The 12,297-nt window shown below is 42.9% G+C and overlaps 1 protein-coding gene across 1 annotated transcript in view; it reads left to right on the top strand.

Moving 5' to 3' along the window:
- The window catches only part of LOC308074358 (actin-histidine N-methyltransferase-like), a 57,529-nt gene that overhangs the window by 15,263 nt on the left and 29,969 nt on the right, over positions 1 to 12,297 (top strand). Inside the window, exons 4-6 of the mRNA XM_080413776.1 lie at positions 660 to 808; positions 2,377 to 2,449; positions 4,211 to 4,467. Of these exons, the coding sequence (XP_080269902.1) occupies positions 660 to 808; positions 2,377 to 2,449; positions 4,211 to 4,467 (479 nt within the window). The remainder of the gene's footprint in view (positions 1 to 659; positions 809 to 2,376; positions 2,450 to 4,210; positions 4,468 to 12,297) is intronic.

The following is a 12,297-nucleotide window of genomic DNA, read 5'->3' on the forward strand; positions in this document are numbered from 1 at the left end:
GAAGCTGCGACGCGTTGGGAGCTTGTAGATCTGCTATTTTTGGCTTTAGGCTTAGGGATAACAATGCCAAAACTATTTTCAAAAATGGCATTCATAAAATCGCCATCATAGAATGTCGATGTCCTCGTGGCAGTGGTGGAAAAAGTATGTATTTTTTTTTACTTAAGTAAAGGTATCAATACGGCAATGTAGAAATGCTCTGTTACAAGTACGGTAAAATAATTCAAAATTTACTTGAGTAAAAGTGCAAAAGTATTGGTATCAAAATGTACTTAAAGTACCACAAGTAAAAGTTCTCATTATGCAGAATGTCCCATTTCACAAGTTTTCAAATGTATGAAATGTGTAAAAATCTTTTGAAAATAGCCGATCTACAAGCTGGTGGTTAATGTATGTTTTCTTATAATAATCAAAATCTACAGAGTAACTAAAGCTTTCAAATAATTGTAGTGGAGTAAAAGCAAAAGCAACAATATTTGCCTCTGAGATGTAGGTGAGTAGAAGTAAAAGTGCTGAAAATGGGAAATACTCCAGAAAAGTAGAAATACCTCAAAGTTGTACTGAAGTACAGTACTTGAGTAAATGTTACTTTTCGTGTGTGTGTGTGTGTGTGTGTGTGTGTGTGTGTGTGTGTGTGTGTGTGTGTGTGTGTGTGTCAGGCATCTCGGTGCAGTTTGAGGGCAGCAGGGAGGACTCCTTCCCAGAGCTGATGACCTGGGCTCAGGAGTGCGGGGCCTCCTGTGAGGGCTTCCAGATCGCCTGCTTCGGAGACGAGGGCCACGGCCTCCGCGCCACCAAGGACATCAAGGTGAGACAAACCATGAAAAAAGGCTTGCTGGGCCGTTAACCCTTGAGACCGGGAAAGCTTCTGTGATTTTAGCTAAATATACAGTATACTGTACAGCAACATATGTTTTTCAGAAAACCCTTTGGATTTAGAAGACATTTCGTTGCTGTTGGGAAGAAACCTCTTATCTCCATATTCAAACTTTTTTTTTCTTTTCTTTTTTTTTCCAATTTAGATTAGCTAATTATTTTTTACCCCTTTTTCTCCCCAATTTAGTCGTTATGCCAATTGATTCCTCCCCACACATATTTCTGTGTTGTCACTGCTGTCATACCCTACTGACTCCCCTGTCAGTGAGGAGCCCCCACCAGGAGGACGTAGAGCCTTCATTCCTACTCCTCCCGCCCAACACTCCCCGCTGACAGGTGCCGCGCCCCCAGCCCGTAGGAGTACGCGCAATGACCATTATCACGCTCCCCCCGCCCGGCTTCCCTCCCCCGAACAGGGGCCTTTTGTGTTCGCGTTGACGCTCGACAAAGCTGGACGCACCACGGTGGCTGCATCGTAAATTATACCTGATTATACTACAGCGTCACACAAAAGCATCTAGCAGATCCACCTCGAGCTTGTAGATCTGCTACTTTTGCTGTTTTTGAATTTGAATCCCGAAAAAGTACAGTTTTGGACATATGAGGTTTCCACCCGACAGAGACGATTTGTAGAACCCAAGATATCATCATCTGAAGATTTGCAGCTCCATCCACTCCTTGTTTAACTTAGAACTGAAAAAGGCTGTATCTCGCTTCCTAAGCACTTTTTTTTTACTTGGCAAAAAACTCTGGCACTGGGACAACATCATTCTGAAATAATTCTGGCAATTCTGGCACTCAATGAGTTAAGTACAATTTACAATTTAGGCATTTAGCAGACTTACAGTAAGCAAGGTAAACACATACATCAAATGCATAGAGACAGTGGCTCAGTAATCTAGGATCATAGACAAACCAAGAACCTAGCATCAGTCTAAACATAATATAAACAATAATCTGTACATTGAAACTATACAAACTATAGGATGCCAGGTCAACAAATGGGGGTGCCATACCTTTGGTTGATTTGTAGGCCAACATCAGTGTTTTGTGCTCTGTGCGGGCAGCAAGATCCGTCTCAATGGATTGATACGGTGACACTTTGCCTGTGTGTTTGCATTACTATACTTTTTTATGTTTTGTGGTTAAAAAAATATATAGATATAGATGAGGTTTACAATTAGGACCAAAAAAAAAGATTCAGGTTGGGGTTAGTGTTAGGATTAGGCATTTAGAAGTTAGGTTTAGGGATTAGAGATTATGCCTGATTTATACTTAGTTGTGCGCTTGTGTCGTGCACTGGGAAATAGCCGCTGCGACGTGATGTGAGCTTGTAGATCTGCTATTTTTCGGCTTATGGTAAATGGCAAAAAAAAAAATGGTATTCATAAATTCACTGTCCTATAATGTTAATGTCATCACAAGTATAGTAATACGTGTGTGTGTGTGTGTGTGTGTGTGTGTGTGTGTGTGTGTGTGTGTGCGCGTGTGCGTGCACAGGCAGAGGAGCTGTTCCTGTGGATCCCCAGGAAGATGCTGATGACCGTGGAGTCGGCCAAGAACTCTGTCCTGGGTGAGCATTGCTAACTGACTGAAGCACAGGGTTAGCCTTGTGTTCTATCCTTTCACGTTTGCTGAATTTAGCTCATTAACCCATTCAATCCGGGAACTGTCATTGTCTCTGTCATTTTAGATTTCTTTGGCTATTCAAAAATCGCAGATATACAAGCTCATAGTGCTTGTAGATCTGCTATTTTTTTTTTTTTGTGAACATTTGTGCAAATCTTTGAATAGGCTATATATTTTTTAAAGCAAACATTTGTAACTCAAATCTTTGCTTCTGGGGATTCTACAAATGTCTTCTAAATCCTAACAGTTTTTTGAAAAACCTTATGTTGCTATAATATCAGTAGTTCTCAAACTTTTTTCATGTTAAGGACCCCCACAATTATATGTATTTGGCCGTGGACCCCCATCTCAAAATATGATGTTCCAGGGACCCCCAGAAGCAAAGATCTTCGTTAAAAATGTATATATGTATTCAAAGATTTGCACACATTTTCACGACTTTTTTTTTCAAAAATAGCAGATGTACAAGCTCATAGCGCGGCACTCGGTGCCGCGCTATGAGCTTGTACATCTGCTATTTTTTAATAGCCCAAAGAAATCTAAAGATTACACAGATTCTTACCTGGTCTTAAAGGGCAAGACCACTTTGGTAGAGGTTTGGGTTGTGTAGTTACCTTGCCATGATGTAACTCCAAAGGTGGACAAGAAATCGAAAATAATTGCTCCATTGATTAGAAATTGATAATTCAAAATATGCTCTTCATTGACTTACATTGTAAGGTAAAACAGCTCTCAAAGTCACTCTTTTACCCCATAAACGAATGCAAACAAAGTTGATTCAGACAATATAGAACATCACCAAACCCAGTACTGTTTATTTTTTTAACAAAAATGTCAACTTCCTGTTGATTTTACCATTTTTATTAAGAAGAAAACCCGGACTGGATCCGCGGATCCGGATTCGGATCTTCAAATAGTAAAATCAACAGGAAGTTCACATTTTTATCAAAAAAACAAACAGTACTGGGTTTTATGATGTTCTATATTGTCTGAATCAGCTTTGTTTGTGTTCGTTTACGTGCTAAAAGAGTGACTTTGAGAGCTGTTTTACCGTACAATGTAAGTCAATGAGGAGCATATTTTGAATTATCAATTTCTAATCAATGGAGCAATTATTTTTCATTTCTTGTCCACCTTTGGAGTTACATCATGACAAGGTAACTACACAACCCAAACCTCTACCAAAGTGGTCTTACCCTTTAACGGTTATATAGACAGTATCATTATTAATCCATTAAGACCTGGAACGCATCTGTGACACTTTTTGATTTGAGCTAAAAAAGCATTATTTTACACTTTTCGCTATTAAAAAATAGCAGATCTACAAGCTCATAGCGCGGCACCGAGTGCCGCGCTACGAGCTTGTAGATCTGCTATTTTTGAAAAATCGTGAAACTGTGCGCAAATCTTTGAATATACATTGTTTAAAGCGAACATTTTTAAGTCTAATTCTGCTTCTGGGGGGTCCCTGGAACAAAACATTTTGTGATGGGGGTCCGTGGCCAAATACATATCATTTTGGGTGGTCCTTGACATGAAAAAGTTTGAGCACCACTGATGTAGAAACAATAGTTTTCCAGAAAACTGTTAGTATTTAGAAGACATTTTGTAGAATCGGCCTCAGGTCTTAATGGGTTAATTGTTAGGAAAAAAGTCTCTTAGTTAAAAATCAAGACAACACTAACCTTGCCCACCCCCACCCCAGGTCCCCTGTACAGCCAGGACAGGATCCTGCAGGCCATGGGCAACGTGACGCTGGCCCTGCACCTGCTGTGCGAGCGGGCCGACCCCGCCTCCCACTGGCTGCCCTACATCAGGAGCCTGCCGCTCCACTACAGCACGCCCCTGTACTACCACGAGGACGAGGTGCGCCACCTGCTGGGCACGCAGGTGCTGCAGGACGTGCTGAGCCAGTACAAGAACACGGCGCGGCAGTACGCCTACTTCTACAAGGTGGTGCAGGTGGGTGTCACACGCAGCAACGCACGCGTAATATATATTTACAAAGAGAACATCCAGCGCGCCGTCAGCCAGTTTGAAGGTAGAAGGCAGTAGCGTATGGTGGGTTCTAACGTTGACCGGGCCAGATTCTTAAGTCACAACAATAATGAAATGTGGAGCTATTTCTGGCCCCTCTTTATACTGTTTACCTGGCAAGAGAACCGGTTTGACGGGGAAACCGGTTTTTAATGGCCACTCATTAACAATTCGGCCGAATGCAAATAAGACAGATTTGAAAACAAAGGCGACTTTCTGTGGTTGGCTACAACAGAATAGGGTGAGAGCTGCTAATGTTGTTATGTTGATTTTTTTATTTTGTCCCCTGGGGGAGCAGGGTTTTACAGACCGGGCCATGGCCTCGTTGGCCCCAATGAGCATACGCCTCTGGTAGAAGGGCAGGTTACAGACGCTCACACATGCAGCCATGAGTCACTCTGTATTCACACAAAAAAAGCTGTGGCACGCACGCACGCACGCACGCACGCACGCACGCACGCACGCACGCACGCACGCACGCGCGCACACACGCACACACACACACACACACACACACACACACACACACACACACACACACACACACACACACACACACACACACACACACACACACACACACACACACACACACACACACACAGCTACACCTACACAGTGAAAGAGCATTGCTCTCACAGGACATTGGGACACCAGGAAGTTCCTCAAAAGAGATGCACATTGTGCGTGGCGTGGGTTCATGCAAGTGCTCCTAGTTTGACGGTGTCACCACGTCTCACCACACGTTTGAGCTGACTTTTTAGTGCTTCCACCTCGGGCTGTCACCATTACAAATTTCAGTGGACGATTAAATGTCGTTCAAATAATTATATGTAAAAATAGCTTTGTGACGCGTTGTAAGCTTGTAGATTTGAAAATGTATATGACCATTTGTCAACATGGAAACGATTATGCAAAAATATATATAATATATAATATAAAATAATATTGTGATTATCCCAAATAAATGCGATTAGACGATTATGTAATAATTGTGACAGGCCTACTTCCACCATCATCTGTCCCCGTTCGTCTCAAGGCTCAGACTTGGCAACCGTACAGCTCAGATCAGGGTAGAGGTCAGTTGAAGCCACTCTTGGCTGGTTTTACCGGAAGGAATTTGGCGGGTCCTCAGAGTTACTACAGGCGGGCTGCCAAATCTTTGTGCGATAGGAACTTTATTTATTTTATTTTATTTACATTACCCTATTCTGGAGGAACATTTGCCGAAAATATAGCAGATCGCGCAAGGCGTTATGAGCTTGTGGGCAAAGAGATTGGTGTAGGCTACAGGGTAAAAAGGGTCAAGTTTACTGTGTACTGAGGGTTTAAGTGGATAAATGTCTGAAAATACATTTCTATGAAGCCTTCTACGAAGTAAGTGAAAAAAATAATTGTATACAGGGGGGTCCCTGCTTCATCGCTCTCTCAGCTAAGGGGTCCTTGGCCTGAAAAACGTTGAAGACCCCTGTTCTAGAGCTACAGCTGTAACATTTACCATACCGAGTCTCTCTTTCTCTCGCTCGCTCGCTCGCTCTCACTCTCTCTCTCTCTCTCTCTCTCTGTGGTGTCTGTGACTTGCCCCTCTCTCTCTCTATTGTCTTGTCTCTGTGTCTTGCCTCTCGCCCCTACCTGTCAGCCGTGGTGTCATGTCCGGCCAGAGGAATCAAGTTAAGACGTTTGCAGAGGTGTAAAGAGAGAGAGAGAGAACAGTGGAGGTGATGAAGGGAGTGGAGAGAGGGAGAGAACAGGGGAGGTGATGAAAGGAGTGGAGAGAGAGGGAGAGAACGAGCAAAGTGGCCTCTTGAACTCAATTTCACACTTTTCCTCCTGATAAGCCAGCAATGACACACAGAGGGGGCAGAGAAACCGGTGCGTGTGCAGTACCACAACCTGACCGGCAGGGGGAGACATTGAACTAGTGTTGCACTGTGCAGCGCAACGCATGTCACTTGATTTCTTGCAAATCTCCCTGCTTTTGGGTGGAAACCTTGTACAGGTATGCAGTGGTGTAAAGTAACTAAGTACATTTACTCAAGTATGGGCTTAAGTACAATTTTGTGGTATTTTTACTTTACTGGAGTATTTCCAATTTTCAGTACTTTTACTTCTACTCCACTACATCTCAGAGGCAAATATTGTACTTTTACTCCACTACAATTATTTGAAAACTTTAGTTACTTTGTAGATTTGTATTATTATTACAAAACATACATTACTCACTTCAGCCCTATATACATTTCGGCCATTTGAAAATAGTCAATATACAAGCTCACAATGCGTCGCAATGCGACACATTGTGAGTATGTAGATCTGCTATTTTCAAATGGGAAAATGGGACATTCTGCACAATGAGTACTTTCTACTTTTGGTACTTCAAGTACATTTTGATAGCAATACTTTTGTACTTTTACTCAAGTCCATTTTTAATTACGGTCATTTACTTGACTTGAGTATTTTTTACATTGCAGTATTGAGACTTTTACTTAAGTAAACAAATTGAGCACTTTTCCCACCACTGCAGGTATGTCCAAAAACCATTACTCTTCAGGTAGTGGGAACAAAAATAACCTGTGTTCCAGTGGATCTAATGTAGTTATTGTTTAGTCACAAGCTCTTGTTAGTACTTGCATTGGGTCAATATTTATAAAACCCACATGCACAATTAACCCATTAAGACCTGAGGCGATTCTTTAAAAAAAATCTAAATCCTAAGAGTAAAAAAAAAAAAAAAAAAAGTTTCAAGATTATTCAAAAATAGCAGATCTACAAGCTCATAGCGCGGCACTCGGTGCCGCGCTATGAGCTTGTAGATCTGCTATTTTTGAATAGCCAAAGAAATCTAAAGTGACACAGATGCGTTCCAGGTCTTAATGGGTTAATCACGTGTAGCCTACTTTCACTTTCAGTAATTAAAATCAAATGGCTGCTCTACGAGCTCACAACTTAGAGCTTAGACATTGGCTGTTTTTGTACTTGTTTTATGGCAAATTAGGGCTTCAATTTACCCAAAGAAACATAAACAGTTGATACATGGAGCCAGTGATCTACTCATCGTTATGCAGATTTGATCCGAGGGGTTGGAAAGGCAGAAATGTGTTGCAGTACAAAAAACTAACACTTTTAGCTTACAAGGACCATTTTGTTGCTGTTGGGCAGAAAGCGCTTACCCTGTACGTCCATACTTTAACTTTGTGTGTTTTCCCCGTAAATTAAAGCACTACTTGATCATACTAGCAGCGTCACACAAAAGCATCAAAAGTAGCAGATCTACAAGCTCGAGCTTCTAGTAGATCTGCTACTTTTTGCTACTTTTAAATTTGAATCCGGAAAAGTAACAGTTTTGGACAAATTAGGTTTTTACCCGACAGACTATTTGTGATTTTTTTTTTCTTTTTCCCCAGAACCAGGAGATAACGTGATCCCAAGATTTACTGCTCAGCAGATTTACATTTGCTATTTTCAAAAAAACAAATCTGAGAAATGTGGAATATTTTTTAAACAAAAATGTAGTATGGGGTCGTTGGCAAAAAATATGTTCTGATGGAGCCAAATATGTACAGGAACCTCCATAAAAGATGAATTGTTAATCGTTTCCCCACAATTCTTCAAGATTTTTTTAACGGCTTTCATATAAAATAGGGTTAAAGTGCAAACTGATTGTGATACAAATTTAGCTGGGGACCTCTTTGAGAACAAAATGCTCTAGATCAGTGGTTCTCACCCCCCAGGGTGGTCCTCAGATGACAGTAAAGGGACAATTTAAGGACTTAAGACCATTACTGCATCAAAGGTTATCAATAAACTATACAAAAAAAACTGGTCAAACATTGGCCAAATGAAATAATATAAGAATGAGGCAAACATTTATAAAATAGTATAGTAGTATAGTAATAAAATAGTAATAGTATAGTAGTATAGTAATAAAATAGTAATAGTAATAATATCTATCGCGCCGCCTTTAGCGATCACAATATTTATCTGTGGAACTGAGTCAAACTAAATGAAATGCCTCAACTCCTACAATTCCATTCAGGTTTTTCACCCCTCTCATCCCTTCGTCTCTTCCTCCTGCCCCACCCCCTTTACTCCGCCCCCCCCCCCCCCCCCCCCTCAGGGGGTGGGGAACAGAGTCCCCAGTTCCCAGTTCAAATATGATTATTTTGGCGGGATGCAGCCTGAAAAGGTTGTGAACCACTGCATTAGATGGTACCGGTAGTATGTGAATATTAATTTGTTACCTCCCATTCATGTCACATGCCGTTAATCAGTTGGAGCATTGCAACAGCCTCAGCCAAAGATGTGGACAAACGGAAGCTCTGTTTATGTTATGTTTGTCTCAAGTCAAGGATCAGTGTCTCTTAGAATTTCTGAAATCTCATTTTAGTACACTGGCGGCCATTGTCAATGAACGTCCACAAGGTGGCAGTGGTGTGTTCTATGAAGCCAACAGTGATTTCATATTGGTGAGATACAGCGTTTTGACAAAGTAAATACTCAAGTATCCAAAAGTATACAAATTGCAAAGTATTTATTGTTATATCAATGCATTGCTGTGTTGAAATGTAGAACATTTACCGATACTACAACTACAAGCAACATTCACACCAAATCTTGTATGGGGGGTCCCTGGTACAACATATTTTCGTTGGGGGGGGGGGGTCCGTGGCCAAATGCATTTTAATGTGGAGGTCCTTGACATGAAAAAAGTTCAAGATTCACTGCGTAACACAACGCAGGTACCCAGATGAAACCTCTTCATGACCAAGTGGCACCGGGTTGAACGGCAAAACGTGTGACATGTTAGACCCCCCCCCCTCATTCCTTTGAGCTCTCCTCTGCGCTTGACTTGAGACGTGCGTGTGTGTGTGTGTGTGTGTGCGTGCGTGCACGTGTGTGTGTCAGTGTCCTGTCCCCTTGTCTTCGCTACATCTCCCTCTCCTCCCTCTCTCCGTTCTGTCCTTCCTCTGCCGTCCGTGGCTCCCTCCTCCTCCCTCTCTGCCTCCTCTTCTTCTCCTCCTCACCTTTGCATTTTTTCCACCCCTCCCATCCCTTCATCCCTTCCGCCTTCCCTTTTCATTTTCTTATCTCCGACCCTTACCCCCTCCCCACCACACACTACCCTCCTCCTCCGTTCTCGTTTTTATTTTTTTTTGGGGGGTGGGTGGAGTGTCAGTGTAATGACTACTGTCAATGTCAACCCCTCTCTCTCTCTCTCTCTCTCTCTCTCTCTCGCTCCCTCCCCCCCTCCCTCCCTCCCTCCCCCTCTCCTCGGAGGCGGGCCTCAGATGACCGGGCAGGAAAATTAGCTTGTCGCATTGGCTTTGAATTGAATTGACCTGATTGTACCTTCCTCTCCTCCTCCGCACATGTAGAGTAGAGAGACAGACGCAAAAAAAAAAACTCTCTCTCTCTCTCTTCTGCCCCCCTTCAACCCACCCCCACCCCTCCCAATCTCCCTCTCTGTCCACTCCTCTCTTTGTTCAATGTATGAGCGGGGACGCACGCACGCACACACACACACACACACACACACACACACACACACACACACACACACACACACACACACACGCACATGTTGATGTACAGTATGTTGCATGCAGATAGACGAGATGCAATGGAGACATAAGCTCTGTGAGCTTGTAGATCGTCTCGTTTTCGGTGCACGGCAAGACACGGCGCGCACCCAGGTATAAATATAAATGGGACTCTCTATGTAGGCCTTCCCATAGCGTCACTGTCGGGCAGAAACATCTCCATATTTCAACTTCTCTTGTTTTATTAATATTCGTATTTTTATTCTCGTAAATGAATGCCACCAGCAACGGTATTCAGCCACCTTTCTGCAAACATACACACACACACACACACGCACCGCACCCCGAGGTGGGATTTGACTGTCAGAATGGAAGTGTATGGGTTGATGTATCTATACAAGGACCTCTATAAGGTGACCGCCAGTAATGCTGTACATACAGACGGAGTACAGTACAGTACAGTAGAGCAATGGTTCCCAAAGTGGGGGTCAGGACCCCCAGGGGGGTCCCCAAATTATTTTGGGGGGTCCCCATTAGGGGTCCCCATTAGCCATTAGCTTCTCACTCATCAGTAAACAAACAACATACAGTATAGATGTATAGGGTATCTGCACATTTCTAAAGTGACAGTTTGATAACTTTTAAGACCTTTAAAAAAACAAAACTAATAATAAGACCATTACTACGCCAAAAGTAACAAACAAACTATACTATAAAAACGGTCAAACATTGGCCAAATTGGCAAATATTACCTAAGAAAGAGGAAAACATTTGGACAATATATAGCCCATCTTGCGAGGCGTTGTGAGCTTGTAGATCGGCTATTTTCACAATATTTATCTGTGGTCAAACTAAATGTTATGCCTCAACTCCTACAATTGGGAGTGGCTGTTGATAATCATTTCATAGTGAACCGTCACAATACATGTCAATTTAGGGCAGTGGTTCTCAAACGTTTTCATGTCAAGGACCCCCAAATTGACACTTATCAGTCCGCGGACCCCCATTTGAAAAGATATGCCAAGGACTCCCATAAAAGAATATTTTTACGGTAGCAGCGATTCTCAACCATTTTAATTTCAAGGACCTCCAGTTTGACATGCATTAAGCTACGGACCCTCATTTAATGGCATTTCTATCCCTGGTAGGGACCCCAATTTCTATTGTAAAATCAATGTTAATTACATTTTTAACACATTTGTACACTCTCTGAGTTACAGTCAGTAATTGATAGTTAGTGAATTTGGTTCAGTTTGGGGACCCCCTGGAACTCCACTTTGAGAACCAATGATTTAGGGGTCCTTGACATGAATATGTTTGAGAACTTTGAGCTCTAGGCTACTACTTTATTACTTACTGCACTACACGACAGACACGCAGACACAGACTTGAACCTAACGTGTCCTCCGTGCAGATTCCTTCTCTTCCTCCTCTCCGATTGGCCCGGCACACCGGCCACCTGCGCTCAGCCAATTAGCGGGCCTCGCTGATGCATAATACCCACGAGCATTTGCACCGTGTCAGGGCTCTGTCGGCTAATTGATTTACGGGACCCTCACTGTACCTTTTTTAGTGTCGCCACTTCGCTCACGCTGTCCCCTCTCTCAAACACGCACACACACACACTTCCACCACTTAGGCTATCCATGCCTTCGCCACGCTCTCTCTCTAATGCAGCCACGTGGCACCCACCACACACACACACACACACACACACACACACACACACACGCACACACACACACACACACTCCACAGTGGCACATGATGGATGACCCTTGTCTGGTGATGCTAATGCATCAAGAGCTCAAGCTGCAGGTGTGTGTGTGTGTGTGTGTGTGTGTGTGTGTGTGTTTGTGTGTGTGTGTGTGCGTGCGCGTGCGCGCGTTTGCCACCTACTCACTTTTGCCGTGCTTTTGGTCTAGGTCCTTTTTAAAGAGTGTTTGCAGTAAAACTGCACCTGAATAACGTCTCCCTGTCAAAGAGTGAAGAAGAAGTCCTGTAGAACTTTTTCTTTTCTTTGTGCTTCACTCAAGCTCCTCTGGCTGCTCCTGTCTAGGGTTGGTATCCGGAACCGGAGGAACCGGATCCAACATTGATTAACCGGAATCGGTTCCATCACATTTGGAACCGTATCTGGAACTGGGTTTTTAATCACACTATCAGAGCTGGTGTGTGGACGTAACATCTGCGATACAATTACAATACTGTGGTT

Source organism: Gymnoscopelus braueri (genome assembly GCF_963280865.1).
Source record: "Gymnoscopelus braueri genome assembly, chromosome: 19".
NCBI classification, from domain to species: domain Eukaryota; kingdom Metazoa; phylum Chordata; class Actinopteri; order Myctophiformes; family Myctophidae; genus Gymnoscopelus; species Gymnoscopelus braueri.